Genomic DNA, 27,266 nt, shown 5'->3' on the forward strand with positions numbered 1-27,266 from the left:
CACTGCCCTTCCCAGGCTGGGTGGGAAGGAGGGAGGCGTGAGGAAGGACCGGTGCTTGGCCGGTTGCTGCTCGTTTCGGCGGAGGCTCCCCCAGGACAAGGAGCGCTGCCTCCGCTTGGCTGATGTTGCCGGGGCTGAGAGAAGCACGCCTGAGGGGTTCTTGTAAGGGAGCCCCCCCCCCCCGCAGGGTCTTCATCATCTTCTTTGGCGATCACTGATAGTCGAGTAAGATTGTCTTCCGTAAACACGGTTTTAATAGTGAGTCCGTAAGTGACCGTGGAGGCCAGTTCTAGATCCACACGTCCTTCCACAGTGGGGACATAGGTTTCTGGGCAGGAGTTAATCATGGTGAGGGTTTGCCGAGCGCGCCTTCCTCTTAGCGCGTTTCTCCCTTTCATCCTGATTTTGAGTGTCTTTAAAGCCCATGACACCTTCTGTAAAGGCTGGTCTCCAACTGGAGCACTTGCAGACCAGTGTTTCCCAGTTGTCGGTGTTTATACTACATTTTTTTAGATTCGCCTTGAGATAGTCTTTGAACCTTTTCTGTTAACCACCAGCATTATGCTTTCCATTTTTATGTTTGGAATAGAGTAGTTGCTTTGGTTTTATTTAAACTTTTTTTTTATTCAAAATTAAAACAAAACATATTATCCAGAAACATATCATCCTTATTTTTTTCCCATTTCCCCTCCCTCCCCCCACACTCCCACACAAAACCCACCCACCCCCACCCGCCAGTTCCAGTCTTTGATTTCTTTAAGAATGCTGTTTTCTGCATGTTACACAGTTATATAGATCCTCAAACTATTTAGCTGATTATCATCAATAAAAAAGTTTGTGAATGTTTATTCAAAGCCTGATAACACAGTTATCCTTGTCCCATAGCTTATATGTCAGTTTTGCCAGTTCTGCATAGGTCATCAATTTTTCTTGCCATGATGAGTAGTTGCTTTGTAAGATGATAATCAGGCATCCGAACAACATGACCAGTCCAACGAAGTTGATGTTGAACAATCACTGGTGATCTTTGCTTCATCCTGTACACTGACATTAGTTCACCTTTCTTCCCAAGTGATGTGTAAAATTTTTCGGAGACACTGTTGATGGAATCTTTCAAGGAGATGGCTTTTATAAGTGGTCCATGTTTCACAATCATACAGTAAGGTTGGTAGTACAATAGCTTTGTAAGCAATCATTTTGGTTTCCCTGCGAATGTCCCTGTCCTCAAGAGAAAGCTGCACTCGCACAGCTCAGGCGATGCTGCATTTCGGCATCAATGTTGGCCCTTGTGGAAAGATAACTGCCCAGGTAGTGATCGACCCTTTCCAATGTTACACCATTGAGTTGGATTTGTGGCACTGCAGAGGGGTTGTTTCGTAACGCCACCAGGCAAGGCTGTTTTACCCCATGGGTGCAAGGTGCCTACAGGGAAGAGGGTGCAGCTGCTCCATGAGGCTTCCTGAGGTAGGAAGGTGCAGGGCTGTCTTCCAAGGCAGAGGCAGTCGCCTGTGGAGCTTGCTTTTAAATCTCTGCAGCCAAGTCAAGCTTTGATCTCGCCCTCCATCATCATCATCATCATCACCACCAGCACCACTGTACCTCTCCTGCTGCTAAAGAAGCTTTGACCAGAAGCCCACTCACTGGATGTTTGCTTTCTTTGTTGTAAGGCTGGGCAGATCAAAATGCAGGCTAAGAGGGCAGCTTTTCTAATGCCGGTTTTCTCATAATAGAATCAGAATTGTAGAGTTGGAAGGGACTTAAAGGGTCATCTATTCCAACCCCATGCAATGCAGGAATCACAAAAGCATCCATGAGAGATGTCCCACCCAGCCTCATTCAAACCACTTGGCCCAAAGTAGTTCTCCAATCCAGAAGTATTGGAGCTGGTCAGTGAGGGTGGATCCACACAGGAGTTTTAAAGTGGGTGGCGCTGTGGGTTAAACCACAGAGCCTAGGGCTTGCCAATCAGAAGGTCGGCGGTTCAAATCCCCGCAACAGGGTGAGCTCCCGTTGCTCCTGCCAACCTAGCAGTTCAAAAGCACGTCAAAGTGCAAGTGGATAAATAGGTACCGCTCCGGTGGGAAGGTAAACAGGGTTTCTGTGAGCTGCTCTGGTTCGCCAGAAGCGGCTTAGTCATGCTGACCACATGACCTGGAAACTGTACGGCGGCTCCCTCTGCCAATAAAGCGAGATGAGCGCAGCAAACCCAGAGTCAGTCACGACTGGACCTAATGGTCAGGGGTCCCTTTACCTTTACCTATGCAGCTCCCACCCCTTTAACCACATGCCTGTTAAGATACATGGTGCTTGTTCTGTAACTCTGTACCCCTGTATATTTGAGTCTTGTTTTTATGTAGTTGGATCTGGGCCTTGGAAATTGTTTCTTTGTTTGTTTTTGGATCAAGCAGTTTATTAATTTTCTAAATGAATAATAGTTTTCACAGAAAAAAATAATCACATGCTTGTTTAACAGTAAGAAGGCTTAATGTGTCAATTTCCAACACTTTTCAACTGTGGCCATTTTTATTGGATGGGATTGACATTTGGCTTATATGGTGTTTGTTACCCTTTGGCGGTGTTTATTCAAAACCTTTCTTTCTTTGGGGGAAGACTTCTTATTGTGAGCACAATAAAGAAAGTGTACAAGTCTGGTTGAAGCTCTTCGTTGCACCCAGAGAGAGAGAGAGAGAGAGTCTAATTTAGGAACCAAGCAGGATTTGGGAAAGGGAACTGACAATCAGAGGACTGCATAAAATGCTATAAGACTCTAGAGGGCACTCTGATCTAAAGGATAAATTGAAGGGGCTAGAACTGTAGAGTTGGAAGGGGCCTTGAGGGTAATATAGTCCCTTCTCCAAGTGTGGAACTCTTCTTTAAGGTACACATGGTTTTCCAAATGAAAAGCGATTTTCTGTTATTCTGTTCCATTCAGAAGTTCACGAACCATTTCTGATGTTAGCACAAGAAGTCTACTCTTACAGTTTATCAAAAATGTGAGTAAACGTTCGTTGTTGTTTCTAAGTCTGAAAATATTCCCCATGTCCTATTGCTATGTTGACATTGTTAAAACAAGTTAAGCTTATATTCGTTTGTTGTTGTTTTTCTCTTTCTGTCCTTCCCACAGAAGAGTATTTGTGCTGGTAAGGAAAGCTAGAAATAAACCCTAGGTTGCCCATGAATGCCGGGATGAGGACAGGCAGCAAATGCAGCCCTGGTCAAAACCTCAACAGTGAACGGGAAAGGTGATCAAAATACTCACTGGCCATGATTGTTACAATGGCAGTTGGCTTTGAAAAAGGAGGTGCAGAAGGCTGCCATGATGCCACGTCCCCCCCCCCCCTTAACTTGTTGGTAGTGCTGCCAAACTAGTCAAAACTGTGTTCATGTGTGACTCAAAGAACATTTCAGATGCTTGGAACCAAATGTTTCTGCCTGCAGGTATATGGGCATCACTGCTCCCTGCCTTCAATAACCTGTCTATACCAAAGCCTAAAGGGACATCATGGCTCATAGCAACATATCCCAGTATGAGGGGGGATTTTCCAGTGAATAATTTAGCTTGTTGAACAAGATTATTAGTGTCTTTCTAATTACTAAAAGGTTAATGGCTTCTGAGTACTTCAGTATGAGTCGTGTACCTTTCGGAGTAAAAGCTCTCGCATACAAAGGCTGCACTATTGGTTTGGTTATAAAATGTTATATTTGCTTTATATTGGCAGAAAGCTGCTTGCTTCAAATTGCCAGCCAGTATGATGTGCCAAAAATGGAGTTTCTACACAAAATACTTATATCCTGTCTGTGACATAACGATGCATCTATTGAGCTGTGATGAAATAATGCCTTGTGATGAAATTCATATTCTTTACCACATGGCCTAAATGCCTGCGTTCCATAAACAATTCTTTTGGCGAGCACACAAAAGAACCAGGGGCGACCCAACGCTAAGCCAAACCTTAGTTTGCTTTCCCAGAAGCTGCACTGCTGATTCCTTTCCCATCGTGTTGGAGGGGGGGGGGAGTGGATGCCCAAAAGTTGGAGGTCATTTTTCCAAAATACAAATATTAAGGGCTATTCATGTAGCTTGTTCAACAAGGGAACTATGTTGTTATGTAACTTGAGGGTGCTTAGTATTTCAATCTCTTTTACAAAACACCAAAATGTCTAATTTTGGTGGTACAGTGGTACCTTGGGTTAAGAACTTAATTTGTTCTGGAGGTCTCTTCTTAACCTGAAACTGTTCTTAAGCTGAAGCACCACTTTAGCTAATGGGGCCTCCTGCTGCCGCCGTGCCGCCGGAGCAAGATTTATGTTCTCATTCTGAAGCAAAGTTCTTAACCCAAGGTACTATTTCTGGGTTAGCGGAGTCTGTAACCTGAAGCATATGTAACCTGAAGTGTATGTAATCCGAGGTACCACTGTATAATGTGACATATCCACAATGGCAGCTTAACCTTGAGGCTGCTCATCCTGCACAAGTAAAAACTAAAAAAAGTCAAATTATTGTAAAAAGTCAAATTTGCAACTGTACAGTACCAGAGACAGACAATTAAGCAAATTACTCCCCCCACAGAGAGGATAGAATCTTAAACCTACTTTATTATTGAAACAAAATTTTAAAAAGTCCTTCCAGTAGCACCTTAGAGACCAACTAAGTTTATTATTGGTATGAGCTTTTGTGTGCATGCAAAGCTCATACCAATAACAAACTTAGTTGGTCTCTAAGGTGCTACGGGAAGTATTAAAAAAAAAAAATATTTTGTTTTAACTCCGGCAGACCAACACGGCTACCTACCTGTAACTAGAACTTCTTCATTCTGTACAGCACTGCCTCAGCTTTGAGGAGAAAGAAAACGGCCACAACCCAGACTGGGAATTATAGCCCCCAAAGTTGCCCAAAGAAGCAGCTGCAGCTAGGGATAGCTGAGGAAGGTATGATGATGTCCCTTCCCTCACACAGAAGCTGGGAGGTGGGGCAGATGGTTGCCCTCATAGACCTGGCCCTGAGAGCTTCCCAAGGATATTTTATAGCAAAAAGAATGGCACCCCCACAGATCTATGGGGGCAGCCATGTTTATTGCCATATACTGTGTGTGTAGGTGACAGGATCAGAAAGGTATTCTTTTTGTTGTTGTTGTTTAGTCGTGTCCAACTCTTCATGACCCCATTGACCAGAGCACGCCAGGCACTCCTGTCTTCCACTGCCTCCCGCAGTTTGGTCAAACTCATGTTGGTAGCTTCAAGAACACTGTCCAACCATCTTGTCCTATGTCGTCCCCTTCTCCTTGTGCCCTTATATCTTTCCCAACATTCTTTTTAGTGCTGGACAAATACTTGGTACCCAAATCTGCAGGGTCATGCATTCCTCTGCTTCCCCTGCAACTTTAGGATGGGGGTGTTGTTTTCTGCTCCTTTTGTATGGGCAGTGCAAATTGGCAAGAACTTTTTTTTGAAGAATGGGGAGGGCTGTGTTTGCCTTATTTGAGTGTGCAAAGTGGCTGCGGGAGTCTTTATTTTTATTTAAACACTGTGCAAGTAAAAATGTTACGCATGCTCACAGCAGCACCTAGCTCTCCAGGCAGGCTTCTAGCTCAGCAGCATCCCCAGGGATGCCCATGTGACAATGTGTCCCCCCCCCATGAAATAATTATCCAAACATAATTTGCACCCCACCCTTTTTGAAGGCATATTTGGTTACCCCACCCCTCAAATGGTTGGGTGAAAAGGTTGTGCAATGCGCTTGTTAATCCCCACCCTCTAAAATGTACAGAAACAAGGAATAATTTCATGGTTTATCTAAGATAAATTTTCCTTTCATGAACACCAATCTGTTGTTATATGAACTCGTTTGTGGAAGTCTTGGGTAAAATATTATGTTATATTAGTAGTAAAAGTACTGTATACCCGAAGGAGTGTCTGCACCTCCATCGTTCAGCCTGAACACCGAGGTCCAGCTCCCAGGGCATTCTGGCAGTTCTCTCACTGAGAGAAGTGAAGTTATAGGAAACCAGGCAGAGAGCCTTCTCAGCAGTGGCACCCTTCTTGTGGAATGCCCTCCCATCAGATGTCAAGGAGTTGGATTCTGAACACCTTGGTACTCAGACGTTTTGGCTCCCGAACACCACAAACCAGGAAGTGAGTGTTCTGGTTTGCAAATGTTCTTTGGAACTTGAACGTCCGATGGGACTTCTGCAGCTTCTGATTGGCTGCAGAAGCCATGCTTTGGTTTCTGAATGTTTTGGAAGTCGAACGGGCTTCCGGAACGGATTCCATTTGACTTTCAAGGTATGACTGTACAACCTTTAGAAGACATCTGAAGGCAGTCCTGTATTGGAAAGGTTTTAATGTTTGATGTTATATTATGTTTTTATACATGCTGGAAGCTACCCAGGTGGCTGGGGTATTACTGTTGCTGTTGTTATGATGATGAAATTCCTTCAGAACAATTTATGGCTATGTGTCTCTGCACATAATGAATGTGGGCACCTTGTGTTTTCATATTGTAAGCCTGATTTTTACCTACCACATATTTTTTCTCAAGCTGACCTCCATTTTTTGATGCCACAGTTTTACATGCTGAAGTGACCATCTGCATACTTTAGCCCCAGGTAAATGACAAAGCGCCAGGGTCTTTGTCTAGTCACAGATTGGTGATCACCAGTATTAATAGATAGGATTAGCAAATGCAAGCAGGCCAGCAGGCTGCAAAGCTGCTACTTGTCTCCTTAGATTCCCCTCTGCCTTATCAGTCTCAGGGCTCCATAGAAAGAGAGCGACCAGAGGTTTCAGGTCAGTTTCTTTCTCTTTGCATCAGGACCTGGGGAAAGGGCAAGTTCTGGGTCAGAAACTACAGAAAATGTCTTTTCAGAGTTCCCCTCAGGCACCATGGAGAAACAACAATATCTCCTTTTTGAACAAAGACGCTCCTGTCTCAGAACAAGGAGAGAAGATCATTGGCTTCTATCTACTGGCTCTGGGTATGTATATGGATTTATGGATTAAGCATGCCTGCAAAATTCACAGGGACTTCTGTTGAGCCTAATTAGTTGCAGCTCTTATTGAAACACAACAGTGGTGCATTTTTACTAAAGAAAACATTGAAACATTTGGAAGTGGGAAGACAATATTGTTAAGTCCAGGTAAGATGAAATACTGGACTTTAACTGGATTAGCTCCCATTCATTTCAAATGGAATTAAAATGGCTTGAGTCCAAATACTTGGGGTTAACCAGCCTACATATAATCCAAGCTGCTCCTCTACTAAAGTGCAGTTGAAGATTCTTTGGCAAAGAAATAAAATGGATGGGAGAAGAATCATGTGCAGAAATAGATGACCTCATATTATCCTAGTGAAATACTGCTGTCACTTATTTACTGTTCCAATACTCTACACCTCTTGCTAACTAAAAGATGTATTTGCTTTGCATGCTAAAAATAATTCAGATTATTAAAGTTTGTGTGTGATGTAGGTAACTGATAATTTCCAAGGTGATTACTGTGTTAGTCTGTTGCAGCAAATATAAAAATATTGTGGAACAATAAAAGACTAATAAATTATGCCATTTGCCCTATTAAATTTGTAAGACTTTAAGCTGTTTCTGCATTCAAAAAAGTAATCTACACTGTGTAACATTTACTTTTACAAGCATTATTAAACTGTAGACATTTGAGTACAGAAGTTTGAACATACTGGCACTGCTGTGCTTACTTAATAATAAAACAGTAGTGCTGCATTTCCCCCTCTTTAAGATACTGACCCTGTAATATAACAAGCTGGTGAATAGCTGAGGCCTATCATAGGAATATCACTGTTCTTATAGACCCACTAGAGTCCTAGTGTCAAGATTTTAAACATTTTAAATAAGCGAGACACTATCAAGAGTAAGAATCTTCTTAATTCTTAATTTTTAATGCATTCGATATTCCGAAGTTGCTAGATAATGTTCTACATTGGTATTAGTGAACTAAATATGTGTTTTCTAAGGCAATGGTCAAAATTATTGATGCAGTTTCTCCTACAATTTTAACATGGGAGGACAGCTGGTTGAATTGTTCTTTTCTTTTCTACTTTTTCTTTTTTTCTTTAGCTGATTAGAACTTTGTTTTACACATGAATACAATAATTCAAAACTGAAGTGTTTCTTTTCTATTATAGGAGTGCTTTGTTAAAATTAATTCACACAGAGAATGTGAATACCCATTTGCCCTAACCCAGAGCGTTCCAAACTTTTCATGTTGGTGACACACTATTTAGACATACATCATTTCATGACACGGTATTTCAGTTTTACTAGCAAACTGGAGGTTAAACTAACCCCTTTCCAGCCCTGGAAGGAGCACGGGGAGCTTTTGCATGACAGACATACACACTGCAACTGACACACGAAAGTGTCGGGGCAAACAGTTTGGAATGCTGTCTCCTAACCTCACCTCTCACCTGTGTTTAGCAGAAGGAACACCTCCAACACAATGTAGTGTCTTGTAAACCATCCAACTTACTATGGTAGGAATAGATGAATCTGTCAACTTCAGTTTCTCTCAGTTTCACATTTTTCTACTCTTCAGTTCTCCCTATCTCTGCATCAGTTTGTGAAATTAAATTTTAAAAGTCCTCATGAGACCTGATCAGCATTTCGCTGCAGATTTCTCCCAATATTCACCTTATGTATGCAATTTTGCCCAATACATTTCTGTATGCAATATGTATAATGCATTTTTGTAAACTGTTTTCACTAATATATACGTTTTATGCACATTTCCCCAATATGTGCATTTTTGAAAACATTTTTTGATCAGAGAACTCCATTGCCAGGTTCAGAAAGGTACGAGTTTGAAATACATTTGTGTAAACCATTTGGAGGTTTTGATGATTAAGTGGTATATAAATCCTGTTAAACAGATAAATAAGAAGAAGATTCTAATGCATCCCTGACAGAATTTTATAGGAGATGCTCCCTAATGTTTAATCGCCACTGACAACCACCTCTTAGTTTAAAACCCTTTTTTTGTCCTTGTAATCATCAGCTGTTAAGTAATTAGGGCTTTAAGTGTCATTAGTGCACTATGTTTGTTTAAATGTGCTTAATTGTTGTTCTAGCACATAACCAGTACTTACTGAAGTAACGATGTTCTTTGATTTGTCTTAACTGGAGTTTGGGCAGTTTACTTGTCTTACGTTGCACAACCGCAGTCTTCATCTTCTCCAGTCTGGATGGGCATGTGGAAAACATAATGAACTAGAAAGTCATAAAAAATGAACACAAAATTAAACCTGAAAGTCTGTATTTGCTGATTGTTTGTATATGTGCCACTTCCTCTTTAAACAAAAAACAAAGCAGAATTGTGGAGAAAGAAGAGAAAACCAGACATATGATAGAGGGCTAGACAAATTCATGGAGGATAAAGCTATCAGGTACAGATATCAGCCTCAATGACTATCTTTGCCCTGCAGCTTTGGAGGCAGTATGGCTTTGAATTCCACTTTCTGGGAATCCCAATTGGGGAGAGCGCTCTTGTGCTCAGGTCCTGCTTGTGGGCTTCTCAAAGGCATCTTGTTGGCCACAGTAAGAACAGGATGCTGGACTTAATGGACCTTTGGTCTGATCATACCAGGCTTTCCTTGTGTTCTTAAAATTATCTTCAGATATACTCAAGGATGCCCAATTCAAAAAAGGAAAGAAAAATGCTTACATGTCCAGTGGGTTGAAAGCCTCTTGATAAACAGATGGTCTCCATCCGCAGAATGACGTTGTAGAGTAAGGGTGGGGAACCTCCAGCCTGGGTGCAGGATGCAGCCCTCCAGTCCTCCTCATCCAGCCCTTCCTTGTCCATGCCACAGTCCTCACTGGCCCAGCTCTGTGCCCTCGAGTGCTTCTCCCTGGCTGGAATGGGTCTTTGATCTGCAATGAGGCCTCTTTGCTTGCCTTGCTGGAAAAAGATGCACATGGAAACTATCTTTTTCACGGCTAGAATGTAGCCCACTGTACAAAGGTAAGAGCCCTTTCCATGGCTTCATGCACTTTTGCTTCTGATCTGCCCCACTATGAGCTCTCCCTCCTCTGATCTCTCCCACCAACGTGGCCTCCAAAGGCTTCTGTATGATGGAATCTGGCACTCAGATGAACAAAGGTCCCTCAACTCTGTGGTGAAACTTTCTAAATCCTGCCTTTGCCAAGTCTCTTTGACCCTTCAATCAATGCTTTTTGAAGAAACTACTTTTGCTAGTATGACCATCTTATCCATCAGTCTACCACTATTATTTTCCCATGTCTGTGAAGAAGTTATATGCATTTATTTTAATGGTATGCTCCTATCTCCTCTATAGGATTTCCTGGGCAGGGGCATCCCAGACCTTGATTTCAGGGCCAAATCTGAGGCCTGAGGGGATGTCCCTGGTGATCTCATTAAGCATGACACAATCCTAACCATTATCTACTGAGAACTAAGTCCTATGATGTTCAATGGGCTATTAGTAAGGCTTGACTATGGATCCTTTACAAACTTATTGTCAACTGCTCTTGAACAGCTGGCTTTAACAATGCAATTGGCCATCAGTACTGCATGCATTTAATTTCCTTCTGACCTCACCCTCCTCACCAACACGTATGCTATTATACAGTTTGTTACCTTTTAAGGTACCACAACATATTCCTGCATGTTCATTAAAAAGCAAATAAAAGACATTTAAGAGGAATACACAGTCCCATTTCTCACTTACGTTCAGCTGATTGCAGCACTACAAGGTTCCAGTGTAGAAGCCGCGATAATTATAATGTTGTGTCTTCGTGCTGTGAAGTGTTTCCTACTTGACAAGGACTGCTTTTTGCAGCTTTTCATTCTGAGCATTTCCTTTTATTTTCCAGGTTGGATGTCTTGGTTTGGGAACAGCATTGTAATTTTTGTACTCTATAGACAGCGGGCTACCCTTCAGCCCACGGACTACTTGACATTTAACCTAGCTGTATCTGATGCCAGTGTGTCTGTCTTTGGTTATTCCCGCGGGATCATTGAAATCTTCAACGTATTCAGAGACGATGGATTTCTGATCACATCCATATGGACTTGTCAGGTAAGAACTAAATTTCTGTGGCTCGGCCAGTCATGAAACATAAATATCATATATAATCCATGGCCTAGTACAGACACAATTCTTGCAATACATTCCCGCCTCACCTCTCCAGAGCAAATTCAACCACCTTTCTTCCCTTGTCACTTTAATCATGGATTAGTGTCACATCTGCACCAATGCTAACCACATCCTGCATCTTATTCATTAATTGGAAGCTGGTTTACAAACCCTGGTTAAGTGGTTAGGGCAGATATAATCCCATACCAGTGCTGCACAAGTTGTGAATCACTAAACCGAATACATTTCACCAACTACATACAAGTATTCAGCATTCAGTAAACTTCCCATTTATTTTTTTCTCCCTGATGTGCAATACAAAAAACAGGAGGAGGGGTCATCAAGTACTTGGCAGGTCATGATATGTGTCGGTGAGGCTCTGTTGGGTGCACTCTGTGCTAAATCAAGATCAATGCAGGAAAAAGAGGGGTGGATTTACTCCAGCATTTACAAGTGCTTCCTTTGGTGGAAAAAAAGTTGGAACTGTTCCAGCTAAATAAATAAATAAAATTTAAAAGGTGCAATGAAAAATCATTGACATCTCTGCTCAAAGCTTGGGAGACCAGCGGGAGATAATGCAACTTTTGGATATCCAGATGACACTGATGTTCAGTGGGCCACTGCAGTACCTGAACATTGGCCTTCAATTTTCAGTTATAGGTAGCATGTAATCTTTTTCCTCCCATGGAAAAGTTGTAAGTTGGCTGCAATCCTGTGCAGTTAGGCTATAGGCCTGCACACAGATAGGTAGCTTAAATCCCAATGATCCCAAATCAGATCAAATCAATCAATCAATCAATCAATCAATCAATCAAATATCCAGTAAGATTTAGGCAATTGTATTGAGTGCAGGTTTGCACTCTCTTTTGTAACTGAGCTGAATTCGGGATTACATTTTCCTTTGGATTATTCATTTTATAGTCAACTTCTGGCTCCATTTTGCCCGTAAAAACTGAGGGATAGTGTTTCTGAGACCATTTAGCAGGTAATGGAAATCCAAATTGGGCCACATTTTGGGCAGAGATGCTGAAACAAATGTCCCTTTATTCAATTTTCATGCAAAAATGTTAGTCAAGTGACTGTGTAAATATTTTATTAAAACAAATATCCATAACAGAGCTTTAAACAGAACATATGAGGAACATTGTCCATTTTTAAATTATAGAAGAAATGTTTTTGCCAACATTTCTTAAAAGTGTAGCATGAGTTAATTGCCACCTAATTTGTTGAGAGGTATGCCAGATATATCAGGTGGCAGAAAAATTATGTCTTTCTGCTGTCAGTGTTTGTTTGGCTGTCATTTTGACTAGAACTCTGGCTTCACAAAACAAACTTTTGCCAACAACAACATTCCATTTTTAATTATTTTTCTAACCTGCAAAGAGGAAACTAAAATTGTGTTAACAGACTTCAGAACGTGCAGTCACAGTATGCCATCAGATTTCCATGAAATGACCAATACTGAAAGCATTGGTAATATTTTGAAGGAAAATAAACCACACCAGAATTTACAATTTGGCTTTACATGTATAGAAACATATTTTTGCCCTTAATTTAAAATACCTAATACTTGATGTGTGTGATACTTGGCAAACAAACTTTATACACATAGGAGTGAAATTCATTTGTTCAGTGGTTTGGGAAGAGTTCCTAAGCATTCATTTCATCAGACCTTCATGTAAACAAGATTGCTAATTGTATTTGAAAACTCTAATATAAGGAGATGTTGCTGAGGGTGAGGTGAAACATGAATAGTAAGTTTTTGACGATCAAGGGTTGAATAAGTGATTCTACACAATAGAATGGTACACAATAGTGAACCATAAACACCCAATGTAGGCTGGGAAACAGGATGGTGAGCTAAATAATAATAATAATAAATCCCTGATAGATCAGCCCAATGGCCTACGTTCGTACCCTGTTTCCATGGTGGAAAACCAGATGCCTATGGGTAGCCTTCAATCTGGACATGAGAGCAATAGCTCTCTCACACTGCTATCCCCCAGCAACTGGTATCCTGGAGGCAGCGTGTTGCCATCATGAATAGTGGCCATGGATCGCCTTCTTATTCTCTATGAATTTGTCTACTTTTCTTCTAAAGCCATCTAAGTCGATGGCTGTCACCACATATTGTGGTAGCAAATTCCATCGTTTAATATTGAGGTATGAAGAACTTCGCTGGGTTCAGATGTTATGACGAATAAAAACTTCTCTCTAGCCACACCATGCATAATTCATTTCTGTACACCTCTAATTTTATACATCTCTATCACGTGTGTCCTTCCACCTTACTTTCTGAGCTAAAGATCTCCAAGCAATGTAATCTTTTCCAACAGGGGAGTTGCTCCAGGCCCCTGATCATCCTGGCTGCACCTTTCCATCTCTACAATAATCCTGGCTGCACCTTTCCATCTTTACAATAATCCTTTTTGAGATGTGATCACTGGAACTGTACCCATTCTTCAAGTGTTGCCACATCACAGATTTGTATGAAGGCATTACAATATTGGCAGTTTTATTTTTCCAATCCCTTTCCTGATGATTCCTACCATGTAATTTGCCAGTTTCATAGCTGTCACAGACTATATTTTCACTGAGAGAGCCACAGCTATCCAAAGTTCTCTGGTGATTTTTGCTGCAATGTGCATCTCTTTACTCTCAGTTCCATTGAACCACAATTGCCATTTTATTGCCCATATATATCTAGTTTGGAGAAATCCTTTCAAAGCTCTTTGTAACCCTGTTTTTTGTTTTGTTTTACAAACCCTGAATAATTTAATGCCACCTGCAAACTTGCCACCTCACTGCTCACTGCCTTTGGTCTGATCTAAGAGGGCTGTTATAGCACCTTGGCAGGATCGGGCTGGAGAGGCCAGGGCCATCTCCAGAAAACAAAGATCAAATATTTAGTAGAATCTAAAGTCCCATTAAACTCAGTGAGGAAATTACTTCTGAGTAAACCTGCACAGGATTAGGCTGCATGGCTAAATATTCCTTCAAAATGGGAACAGATTCTCTATTAGTACTCTAGTACTAGTATTAGTACTCTATTAGTATCAGAATATAGAGCTGGAAAGGATTCTGTCTGGTACAGAATAGAGGAACTACCTACAGGTACAGTGCTTCTGAGTATGTTCAGTGTTTTCCCCCATAAAGGAAATCAGCTGTTGCTTTGAAAATGGATCTCACTAATGGATTTATTTAAAATAGCAGTGTTAAGACAGGCAATAGAAAGAGGCCTGTGGCAACAATAAATGAAAAAGAAAGAAAAAAGGTTTAGGGAAGAGTGTGGCCTTAAAATCCACCTACATCTGCACTGGATTGTGGCCTAATTTGTTTATTGCGGCAGGAACACTCATGGTTCAATACATTCTGTACACCTTAACTACTGTACAGTGAACAGCAAGGAACACCGACTAACATGCACATGGATTTACAAACTGCTGTTCCAGCAACAAGCATTGAGGATTAAATTCCGTCTGGGCCAATATAATTCTAGCCAGTTGGCAGCCCAAGAGAGATGGGGAAGATAGGAAGGGAGCCAGGACCATCTGCTGTAGCCAGAGGACTAGGAATACATGCGAACATTTGAGGTTTTAAAAGGCTCTTAAGATCACCAAAGAGGATCAGACAGGAGGGACAGGAGCTCTAGTGTGCAGTACAAGGTTTGTTTCTGCTGCAGTTAGTAAACCGTTGTGGGTTGCTATGTTTTGCATTTAGGGGTTGTGGGTTTTTAGTGGGATTTTATGCATTGTTTTTGCCTTGTTTGATTATACTGCCAACCGCTCTGTGGTTTGTGCAAAAGGTGATATACAAATCAACTAAAATAAAAACCCAGGAGAATAAAATGGTCTTCATTTGGTGCTGAAAAGACGTTGGAAAAAGTTCCAGATGAGTCTCCAAGGGGAGCTATTCCATAGCCGAGGTGCTACCACCAAGAAGTCCTTTTCCTTAGTCACTACTCACTTCACTTGGAGGGGAACATAGACCACAGCCTCTAAGGAGAGCATGCATATATAAGAGAAGGTAATCATTTAGGTACTGTAACCTGGTTCCAAGAAATTAAGGGCTCTGTAACCTTTAGACGAGCACTTTAAGTTGAACCCGCAGACAGACTGGGGGCCTATGGAGCTGAAGAAACATTGGCAGTGAAAGACAAAGTCCTAGTTAACAGTACTGTAGCCTACATTGAACCATCTGCAGTTTCTAGACTTTTTTTTTTTAAAAAAAGGCAACAATACCCACAATGTATTGCTGTAGTCTAAATAGGAGGTTACCAGAGCATGGGTAACTGTTTCCAGGCTTTCTCCATCCTGCTGGATGGTTGCAGCTGCTGTATCAGCCGAAGTTGATAGAAGTTGCTCTATTCATCTTCTCAGTCCACCCTGCTAGCATGCGTCAAAACTGACCCAGCGGTCCTCCAGAAACAGTTCATTCCTTGGACGTGTTTAACCTTTTGCCTTGGCAGAGGCTGCCAACATGGATTAATTAGTCATGTCAGCTGCAAGGGAACTGACTGAAACTTAGACTGACTTTTAAAAAATCCCCCGAAGCCTCAAAATGCACACAGACTACAATCCTAAATGCTCATACTAGGGAGCAGCCTCACATAATATTTTGGGACTTACATCTGAGTAAGCAACATGTTTTAGAGTTGCATTCACAGCGATGTTGGTATTCCACGTATGTCTCATCTGGTGAGTCTTCTCATATCGTGAGTTACCAAAACACATTTGTTCATGAAAGTAGTGTTCGGTGAGCAGCGTTTGGGTTTCTGGTGGACCATATCACTCCTAATAGAGAACTCAGTCAGTGAGCGGCAACAGGACTATTGCCAAAAAGGAGCCACTGGGAAACAAGAGGGAAGTATCATTGAATGGCATCCATATGTCCTGGGAGACCATGGAGGATGCACCTTTGGAGGTGAAGTCAAACTTTTGGAAGGTTACAGCACCTCCCGTGGCTGTAGAGACTGATGCAGGAGAGACATGTTTTGTTGCAGCTGGGGCAGAGGTAGTGTCTGGTTGTGCTGCTGCAGATGCATCATGGTGTTTCTTCTCTCTGCGCCTCTCCCGGTGGCCATTCCTCCTCTGGTCACTGCTATGGATACATGACCTGACTGTCAGTCTCCAGGCAGTTGTCTGCAAGCGATTCCCACACAGCAGGGTTGATGTTACCAGGCTCATGTCACATTTGCAGGCATCTTTGTAGCGCAGAGTTGGTCTGCCAGTGGGCCTCATGCCTGAAGCCAGCTTCCCATAGAGCATATTCCACGTGATTGAAGATCTTCATTGAAAGATTTCCAAAAGTACAAATTTCAAATTAAAGCTGTTTTTTTTATTATTATTATCATGAATTATGTAGGTTCACCTTCAAATGCATCAGTTTTCTCCTCCATGCCTCCCTATAACTCAGGATAACACTGCATGGATGGGACAAAGAGTCTGACCCCTGGATAAATAATAATCAGTTTTTAAAGTGCCACAGGAACATTTGTTGGTATTGCTACAGCGGCCTAACCCAGATACCCCTCTGGAAATTGTTAAATGGAATGGGCGTTGAGAATTAGGTTCTCAGACTTAATTAAGTAGTAGCTGAAGCACAGGTATTCCTGGGGATTCATGCCTATATATAGTTCATTATTCCTGACATTTGTATAAGATGGAAATAAATAACAACCAAACCATAGAACTGACAGCCCTTAAGAGCATTAACAGATAAAGCAGGTGGTAAAAGTGCTGAGGAGACACGCTGTGTAAGCTCACCTCAGCATCCTGGTTAATTAACAATGGAGTCTCTTTAAAATAAACTCACAGAGCAAAGCCAAAAGCTGAAAGGGTGGAGAGAGCTTTTTCCCTACTAATATTTCCTGTTGTCTACTACTGTATAGGAAAGATGGTTGTGGGGGGAGATTCCCTCCACAAAAATCTGCTTTACGAATTCTGATGTTGTCAATCTTAGAATATTTGCTGCTGTGTGACTACCATGCCTGAATCTTTCAGTGTCTGAAGGACCTGGATCTATAGTTGCCAGTCATACTGGAAAGGTATGGCTAGAGGTATGTTGGGAGATCTTCAAAAGCTGCCCAAAAGTCAATAGAGATAGGAATTCCTGTGGGTTGATTCCTTCACCTCCTGATAAAATGATATCTGCAGGAGCCCCCCCCCCCCCAAGAACACAGTAATTGACTGGGTATTTAAGGGGTGAGGTGATGTGTCCTGATCTCAAAAGGTTTATACACTGACTAGTAGGAGCCCTCTGGGGTTTCAGATAGGAGTGTGTCCTCTAAAAGGCAAGGGCTTCCTATGGTTATCAACTTTTAGGAAGAAGTGTTCCTGTGTATTAAACCTTTGCTGAGCATACAGGAATTTAGCAAGTGAAGCTTTTCTCACCCCTTATATCCATACCAGAAAAAGCTTCGTCTATATTTCTGTGTGCCAGGCTTTCGTTACGTGCACCAGAGTTGGGAGAATAAATGAATTTGCTGTCTGAAGCTGGAGTCCCCAAAAACTTACATTCTGTACTTAGCAGCTCAGCCCTGTACATGTTTACCAGGAAGTAATTGCAGGTGGCAATTAAGGTGGCAATTAAGGTGACGCAGGTGGTGCTAAGGGACGCAGGTGGCGCTGTGGGTTAAAGCCTCAGCGCCTAGGACTTGCCGATCGAAAGGTCGGCGGTTCGAATCCCTGCGGCGGGGGGCGCTCCCGCTGCTTGGTCCCAGCGCCTGCCAACCTAGCAGTTCGAAAGCACCTCCGGGTGCAAGTAGATAAATAGGGACCGCTTACCAGCGGGAAGGTAAACGGCGTTTCCGTGTGCGGCTCTGGCTCGCCAGATGCAGCTTTGTCACGCTGGCCACGTGACCCGGAAGTGTCTCCGGACAGCGCTGGCCCCTGGCCTCTTAAGTGAGATGGGCGCACAACCCCAGAGTCTGTCAAGACTGGCCCGTACGGGCAGGGGTACCTTTACCTTTACCTTTAATTGCTTTTGAGTTAAACGGGAATTGCCCTCAAGCAAAGGCACATTGAGATATAGATATAGGGTACTCTGGGCATATTGCAGTTTATAATATGGGACCCTTCCTTGTGTTCATGTCTTAGCATGCAGACAATCAGTGAACAAAAATTTGCTACTCTCTAAATTGCTCACAACAGTATTGATGTAATTGTGGGATGGGAAGCAAAACTGACAATCTGCTAATATTTTCTAATTGGTAAGAAGAGCTGACAGAGTCAATACTGAGATTGGCTAAACATCCTTGATGTTTAGTAAAGTTGTCAGACTTAATTTGCCAGTTTAGATGCCTGAATGGTTATGTTATTCCACACTTCAGTAAGTATGGTAACTTCTCAAAAGTCCAACAAATAATATTCCAGTCACCAATGTAGGTTGTGGGTGTAATGTTTGAATAGTCCCAATTTGTTAATTTGTAGGATTTTTGAGCAGTTATTGTATGTATGGAAGAAGAGAACTACACAGACCAAATAAGTAAATAAACTAGCCAAATAAGCTAAATGAGTTTTGGGCTTATGCTCTCCATCCTGTGTTCATTCTCATCACTTAGAAAATTTTACAACAAATTATAGTTCTTTGCCATTTTTAGTCACAGTCAGTTATTGTCTTCAAACCATAGTTTTCTGTAAACCAAGAATGATTGCTGTGGAAGGCAAGAGCCCACAAACACAATGTTCTTCAAGAATTGTTCTTGGAACACCAAACCATGGTTTGGCAATGTTTTAATGTGCTCATTGCACCATTTGAAAATCCCTACTGATAAACAATTGCACGCTGCTGTCAATCTGCTGTTAAAACCACAAGAATAGGGGTAATGCAATAGTACACAACTCCAAGAACATGTAAATCCACATGGACAGCAGGGCAACAATAACGCAATGCAATAAAAACAAGATGTAAAGTATCCTAAAAATGAAAACAAACCATAATAAAACTAAGAGATAGAAACTGAAAACCAAATATATGTAGTTGCTTTCTAATCACTGGGCAAAGAATCCTGTCTAAACCTTGTGCCCAAAGGACTGTAAGGTCGATGCCAGTCCGTCACAGCACCACCACAGTAAAGGTCTTTTCCTACATGCAAGCATGAGACACTTCAACAAGTGACAGTTCTTAGAGAAGACCTTAATGCAAGGGCAGGATAGTATGGGAGAAGGCAGGGCATGCAGGGCTCTATTTAGAACCTTAAAGGTAGGCGGCAGCACTTTGAAGTGTGACCTGAAGTGAATGGGCAGTCATTGAAATACTCTTAAGAAGTTCTATAATTACCCACGTGACAGAATTCTGGCAGCCAAATTCTGAACTAAATTCTGAAACTTCTGAGTTATCTTTACGAGCAGCTCCACGTATACAGTTGTCCAAACGGGACATTGGCAGACAAGTGTGGATCATTGTAGCTAAGCTACTTTAGCGGGTGAATCATTCCCTGGCATAGGGAGTTTCAGCTGCTCGATTTCTGCTTGGTTCTTTTGGCTACAGTCCATCCAAAGTTAAGCGCTTTGCAAGCCCCACTGACTTAACTGAGCCTCTTCCACTGAAATCAATGGCATACTTCGATTGACTGCTTCATACTCTTTCTCTGTACCGAATGTTAAATGTACTTTTATTCTTCATTTTGCGTTTCAGTAATTCAGGAGCTTAGGAGTGTGTGTCTAAAGCATGTGTTTGCTTGTTCTTTTAATGTACTCCTCAACCACATGATTTATCCCTGGTTTTCAGATACTTACATGTTCACTGATCATATGGATGATAACTCTCCCTGACATTCAATATTTCACTGATATCTAAGATGCTTGTATGCCCTAAAGAACATATGAGCTCACTGGCACCATCCCAATATTTGTTATTGCTCCTGGCATTCTGAAACTTAGATGTGGGAACAACCCTATTACTATTTGTTTTTCCAGGTTGATGGATTTCTGACACTGCTGTTTGGTCTTGCTAGCATTAACACACTCACAGTGATTAGTGTGACTCGCTATATAAAAGGATGCCATCCAGACAGAGGTAAGGTATTTTGGACAACACAAAATTATTAAGGCTTGATATCCTGTCTCACAGGTATTCCTTTCTTACAATAGGCCATACTTGCCCTAATTTAAATGTTTTTAAAAGAAAACTGGGTTATTCCCTTCACCCTGATTCTACAGAATCTCTTATAGACACATTGTTCTAATTTGAGTGTAACAATAAACCATGGTTTATCATTAAGGTAGCAAGCTGCAGTGGATCTTAAACTTTTGCACACACACTTACCCTTTTCTCCTTTAGCAGGGCCAGGAGAATTTCAGAAGTTTTTTGCTTCCACTCAAGACTAATCACAGTTAAGCCTTGTGTCCAAACCTGGACAAAATGCAATTAGTCTTCACTATAGTTTATGAAGCTTTCTTGTTTCAATTGACCATTGTTAAGATTAACCACAGTTTAGGGTTCTGGCAACACTGCTAATCTGTGGCTCATTGAAAGCCAGTGTGGTGTAGTGGTTAAGAGCGGTAGTCTCGTAATCTGGGGAACCGGGTTCGCAAATCCGCTCCTCCTTCTGGGTGACCTTGGGCTAGTCACACTTCTCTGAAGTCTCTTAGCCCCACTCACCTCACAGAGTGTTTGTTGTGGGGGGAGGAAGGGAAAGGAGAACGTTAACTTTGAGACTCCTGAGGGTAGTGATAAAGCAGGATATCAAATCCAAACTCTTCTTCTTCATTGAAATCTACAGCAAAACCTTTCAACCTAAGGGCTGCAATCCCAATAGTTCCATCAAAGGTAGGGAATCTACAAGGATTCCTGGTCGCACAAATGTACCAGTGCCATTTTTCTTTGTTATGACTGTGTGCCTTAAGTATACAATAGCAAAATGAGTTAAGCACCAATCTTCTGCTGTGTATTTCAGGGCATTGTATCAACAATAGCAACATCAATGTGGCTCTTTTTCTTATATGGATAGCAGCTTTCTTCTGGTCAGTAGCTCCAGTCCTCGGATGGGGCAGTTACACAGGTAATTAATTTCTCTCTAGGAGAAGGTCTTTGTGGGAATTTCTCTCTAAAGTATTTGTGGGAATCTGGAAACACAACAACCAATATCTACAAGGAGCAATTTAAATCAGGTATTATTTTTACACTATTTTAGTCTAATAGTGCTGGAATCCAGGTCAGTTTTCTAGATCCAAGCATTCTAGATGTAGGCATCACCATTTTACAATTTAGACTGCAACTCTTTATGCACTTTCCTGAGTGTAAGCCCTATTGGCCTTACTTCTGAGTCCAACAGACATATTTGGGATTGCATCACTAATCTCAGTTTTTTAGTCTTCAAAATCCCAAACTAGAGCTCACTGAAGGAGTCACATATATCTATCCTGAAAATCCATATGGATTTTTAAAATTATAACTTAGCATTTTGCATTGCTCAGTGGGAACTATTTCAAAGGAACTCCTGTTGGTGGGGGGGATCACTTTGTCAGCACTGTCCATAGGAGCACTGTAGCACTACTGTGATTGTGCATCTTTCATGCCTCACCCACTCAAGAAGAAATATCTCCAAAGGAGGCTGGGAAGCTCTTTCCTTGTGCATTTTTACACCCCCACAACAGCGTATGGCTGTTTCGTTATTGCCACTTTTGGTGGTGGTGCAACCAAACCAGTTGCCATTTCTGTGCTAAAAAGGGCAGGTTGCAGGTGGTTGCTTATTAAAGGTAAAAGTAAAGGTACCCCTGACAGTTAAGTCCAGTCGCGGATGACTCTGGGGTTGTAAGCTCATCTCGCTCTATAAGCCGAGGGAGTCAGAGTTTGTCCGCAGATAGTTTTCCGGGTCATGTGGCCAGCATGACTAAACAGCTTCTGGTGAACCAGAGCAGCACATGGAAATGCCATTTACCTTCCTGCTGGAGCAGTACCCATTTATCTACTTGCACTTTGACGTGCTTTCAAACTGCCAGGTGGGCAGGAGCTGGGACCGAACAACAGGAGCTCACCCTGTCGCAGGGATTCGAACTGCCAACCTTCTGATTGGCAAGCCCTAGGCTCTGTGGTATAGACCAGAGTGCCACCCGCGTCCCTAAGTAATAAGTGGTTGCTTATTACTCTGGTGGAAAGCTAAACTAAAGTGAAGATTACGGCAATAACTCTGCTGTAATTCTTAGACTTCATTAAGACATTTCAATTTTCTTTTCCACCTGGAATTCTAAAGAGAAATTAATCTTGATGAATTTTAAAACTGGAAAATCGCAGCAAGCTGTATTAAAAAAGCCGAATGACTAACCAAGTTCTTTTGCTTCCTAGATCGCATGTATGGAACATGTGAAATAGACTGGGCAAAAGCTAACTTCTCAACCATCTACAAGTCTTATATAGTGTCCATTTTCATTTGCTGTTTCTTCCTGCCTGTGTCTGTCATGGTTTTTGCTTACGTCTCCATCATCAATACTGTCAAGTCGAGCCATGCATTAAGCGGAGCAGGTGACCCAACTGATAGACAGAGGAGAATGGAACGAAGTGTCACAAGGGTCAGTCTGGGCTTTTCTTTAGTCTGCATTGGGTGGAGAAACTTTTAAAAGCCATGGGCTGCATTTCCTTCAGAGAAGTGGTCAGAGCAGCGTACAAGGCGTGGGTGGAATTGAGGCCAGTGGTGGATGGGAGCTAAAGTCAAAAGCGGGGCGGACACTCCTTTTCTCTCTCTGCCACCCCCTTCCCTCTCAAACACACATGCACACAGTGTGGCTGAATACAAACCATGCATTTAAAGCACGCGACTTCCCCCAAAAGAATCCTGAAACCGTAATTTGTTGAAGGTGCTGGGAAATGCAGCGCTTGTGAGAGGCAAACTAAATTTTCTAATTTAAAATGCATGTAAAGCTTTAGACAACCTTAAAATGTGAGGTAGCTAGGAGGCAGATAATTCTAGAGGATTGAAACCTATTTATTAGGTCTGTGGGCCAATGAGACACTTGGAAATACTATCCAGGTCTCCCAGTTTTCCAGGACCACCTTCTTTACAGGGATCTCTTGGGCAAGAAAGTGGAAACAGGCAAGTCTTGTTTTCTCTCCTCTAGGTCTCCATAGTCATTTGCACAGCCTTTATCACAGCCTGGTCCCCATATGCGGTCATCTCCATGTGGTCCGCCTATGGTTACTCTGTGCCCAATTTAACCAGCATCCTCGCCAGCCTTTTTGCGAAATCTGCCAGCTTCTACAACCCCATCATCTACTTTGGAATGAGCTCCAAATTCCGGAAGGACATCCTCGTCTTGCTGCACTGTGCCAAAGAGATCAAGGACCCCGTGAAGCTCAAGCGGTTCAAGAACCTCAAGCAGAAACAGGAGAACTCGCCTTCTCAGAGAGAGGAGAAATACGCGCCAGAAGTTCATCCTGCACTGAGTCCTGATTCTGGTGTGGGGAGTCGTTCTAACACCCCGCCCCCTGTCAACAGGGAGGTGTATCTTGGTGCTTTTGATACCCCGTCCAACAACCCTGATATCGAATGTGACAGGCTGTGACCCGGCTGTTCAAAATGTGCAGCTGGTGAACACAACCCATAGGATACTCCTGCCCCAATTCCTTTCACCCCTGCCCTTTCCTCTAGCACTTAACATGACATACCAGCTCGACTTCCAGTGAAGCAGGACACATAAAACCAGCACTAAAAGCATGTGCGGTACATAGGGGAGACTCATAAAAATTGCTGCGTGGCTGATTAAATATAAAGGTGAGCAGCACATCTAGCCTGAGCAGGGATTCGTTTCCCCCTCTGCAGCTGCAAGTGAAAGACGTTTTTGTGGGGAAATCCATTCACTGGCAGGTAAAAAAAGAAAAACAAAATTGCCAATATTTTCTCCACCTAAATAATATAATTCAGCAGTTACCTATCTTTTCGGCTGGTTTTATTTCTTGCTTAAAATCCTGGCTTTATTCACTTTGCTTGCAGTCCTCACAACAGTGCATTTACTCAGGGGCCGGTCAGGAAATAGCACTGCAATGCTGCTCCACAGTCAGCCACCAGAGGGTGGATAATCTTTTAACATACTCCCTGTGGGAGACTAAACATTTCAGGTCCCAGGTGCTGCCTACCGGAGAGCAGTTATGAGAACCAAAACCCTTGTTCTTAAGTCTGAAGGCTGCCGCTGAGCCACTAGAGCCGAAGTCCTGTGTCCTTAATCGCAGGTGCAATTAGGTCATTTAAGACTCCGGACTTAACGTTCTTATGGGGGAAAGCCCTCTTTAGATGGTAACATGCATCAATTCACTATCTTCCGAACGCTGCCTGCCAGCGGGGAGAAGGGGCCTTCCTGTTCCTCTTCTGAATGGGACCCTTGGACTTCTTTCCCCAAAGCCCCACTTTGACAGAACCTCAGGCCACAGGTGAGATGTAATAAACTGCCCTGCACGCCATATTGACAACCGGTGCTTTTCATGCCTGTTGCTATTGCTACCATGTTTTCCCGTCTGAATTAAGAAGTACAAATGACACCTTTGCCCTCCTAATTGTGGGTAATATGTAGAGGAGGCAGACTGAGGCAAGGAAACGGCTCCCTCTTTGTCTTCAGAAGCAGCTTCACCTAGCTTCACTGATTTATAATTATATCTATATACCGCCACTTCTAAAAAAATATCACAGCAGTTTACAACCATTGTACATAAAACCATATAATACAAACCATTATTCTATTTAAAAAAGACAAATCAAAGATCAACTAACTACCACAGAAGTTTTTTTTCTTAATTGCCAACACCAGCTTCATGGCAAAACCACAACAGATTAAACCAAACCAAGAAATGAGTTTAATATGTAGCAGGAAGGTATGTACCTTGTTTTGTCTTAAATAATTGCAGGTGCAGAAGAACCTAATTCTTACTGGGAAGACATACTTCTTTTTTTAAACAAGGCTCCAAAATACATGGGAGTGGGGGAGACTCTTCTGATAATTGGTGGGAGGCCGGTGACATCCATGGGTTGCCATCCCAGTAAGATTGAGGCTCCTTTATAACCATTTGAGGAATAGCAAGTTATACAGCTGCATGCTATGTCCCTATTTTGGCCCTCATGGAATTATCTTATCTCTAAACCTTCTGCCAACCAGGACAAGACCCTAATATTAATAAAAGAGAGAGATTGGGATTTGTATTGTTTATCTCTCCACTGAAAAGGGGGGTGTTGTTCATGCAGGGGGGAAGAAAATCCCCAGCAAAACCCTAATAGGCATACTTTATTTTTTGTGAAATAAACAGAAATTTCACAGGAGGGGTCTTATATTTATACAAAGGTGCTAAGGCTAAGTAGGAACTGCTGTTGTAGTTAGGAGTTAGTCTGGGGCATACAAATTTTAGGGTGTACCTAGGGTCTCTCTATGGCCAGCATTTGAGGGGTTCACTTGCCCTTCTATCAGAGAGCCCTTAAAATGCCAGTGATGAGACCAGGAGCCTGCAGTCATGTGCCATGAAAAGCACACTGCTTCACTATATAAAGAGAGCTCTTTGTGTTTTTAAAATGATTTGGCACGGATTTCAGGCCCTGGTGCAGCATTTTCAACATGGATATGAACAACTTTCTTTCTCTTTTGGCTTTTTATACAAAGACTGCCATGACAACAGCACAGTATCCATGAGTGGGCACATGTGATAAAGATCTGTGCTCTGGAATATTCTTTTTTATGCGCCTATTTGTATTTGTACATTTGACCAACAAATGTGGTGTGTGTGGGGTCATTATCATTTTTAAAACTTGTGGAATTTTACACTCACTGGCATGAAGGGAGGGGGCGGGGGGAGCCTAATGTGTCTTTGCAAAAGCTTCATTTTTCTATTTGTATTCCTTGGGATGGTTACAAAAAAACCTTCCTTTCCTCCCTCAGCATGTTTGTTTTGAGATTATCATCTCTAATTTCAATTTTAAAACAAATAAACTTTATAAGCAATAAGAAAGAGGACTATGATGTCTTTCATGGCCATAGACGAACTGAGGGCACATTCATTTTTAGGAGAAAATGGGAGATTTTTTTCTTGAGGGACTTCATTACCATGATTAATGAAAAGCTAATGCATATAGTGTGTTTCATCCTGGGTTCATTTCAGAAGCAAAATGAACCAAATGATGCCAGTAGCCAAGTCTTTTCCTTGGAAGATGAAGCAGGATGAGGAGGCCATAGGATGGCTTAAAAAATGGTCCTGCCACTTCTTCCTGATGTTCAACACAATGCTTCACATAATATGTCTGTGACAGATTATCCTTTTAGTTGCCCACTTTTGGTCTAGCAGCAAAAGCTGTCTTTCCCCCATTGTTTCTTTGTATGGAGAATGCCACCAGATCTATGCCTCATTCTTTGCATGTGAGGCATTGTTTGTATAGGGCCAAAGGCCACAGTCCCTGGCTAGACCAGTCAGGTCCATAATAACCATAACTAAGGACACGGGTGGTGCCGTGGTCTAAACCACTGAGCCTCTTGGGTTGCCAATCAGAAGGTCGGCGGTTCGAATCCCTGTGACGGGGTCAGCTCCTGTTGTTCGGTCCCAGCTCCTGCCCACCTAGCAGTTCAAAAGCACACCAGAAAGTGCAAGTAGATAAATAGGTACTGCTCTGGTGGGAAGATAAATGGCGTTTCCGTGCACTGCTCTGGTTCGACAGAAGCGGCTTAGTCATGCTGGCCACATGACCCGGAAAAACTGTCTGCGGACAAACGCCAGCTCCCTCGGCCTGTAAAGCGAGATGAGTGCCACAACCCCAGAGTCGTCTGCAACTGGACTTAACTGTCGGGGTCCTTTACCTTTACCTTTTTAAGGCCTCACCACAGTCCAGGGTGGGCAACTGTACTTTTTAAAATAGATGCTGTCGAACAGGAGTATTTTTCAAATTCCCTTCCTTCCTTCCTTCCTTCCTTCCTTCCTTCCACTATTCATATAAGTATGAAATCCATAGCTATAGTTTTTTGATCATATATTGCAGGCTCCTAAACACAACTTTGCCACTCATCTAACAGCAGACAAATGTTCTTTTAGTGTTGTTTAGAGGCAGCTAATTCTGCACCACATGCTCAGTGCTATCATGCTCAAAGGCTGGTCACCAGCCCTCAGTTGTGTGCCAGTTGTGTGCCAAGATGAAGATTTTGAAAGGCAAGAGGTGGCATAAAGGGCTAAAAATGGAGTGGCT

General features: G+C 42.3%; 1 protein-coding gene across 4 annotated transcripts; it reads left to right on the forward strand.

Annotated features, from left to right (window-relative positions):
* The first annotated feature begins 27 nt into the window (after positions 1 to 27).
* On the forward strand, positions 28 to 26,044 carry LOC310841476 (visual pigment-like receptor peropsin). Of its 4 annotated transcripts, XM_083732641.1 has the most exons (9): positions 124 to 225; positions 1,073 to 1,164; positions 2,933 to 2,993; positions 6,866 to 6,974; positions 10,860 to 11,065; positions 20,041 to 20,140; positions 21,021 to 21,125; positions 22,409 to 22,632; positions 23,179 to 26,044. In XM_083732641.1, the coding sequence occupies exons 2-9, from the start codon at positions 1,142 to 1,144 to the stop codon at positions 23,620 to 23,622; spliced, it is 1,272 nt and encodes a 423-aa protein (XP_083588767.1). In that variant the 5' UTR covers positions 124 to 225; positions 1,073 to 1,141; the 3' UTR covers positions 23,623 to 26,044. The 4 variants fall into 4 exon arrangements, with proteins under 4 accessions (XP_083588770.1, XP_083588767.1, XP_083588768.1 ...); XM_083732644.1 differs by lacking the exons at positions 1,073 to 1,164; positions 2,933 to 2,993; positions 6,866 to 6,974 and having other exon boundaries at positions 28 to 225; XM_083732642.1 differs by lacking the exons at positions 124 to 225; positions 1,073 to 1,164; positions 2,933 to 2,993 and having other exon boundaries at positions 6,869 to 6,974; positions 9,333 to 11,065.
* Positions 26,045 to 27,266: the final 1,222 nt, after the last annotated feature.

The sequence above is a fragment of the Podarcis gaigeae genome (genome assembly GCF_964106915.1).
Source record: "Podarcis gaigeae genome assembly, chromosome: 3".
NCBI lineage: Eukaryota > Metazoa > Chordata > Lepidosauria > Squamata > Lacertidae > Podarcis > Podarcis gaigeae.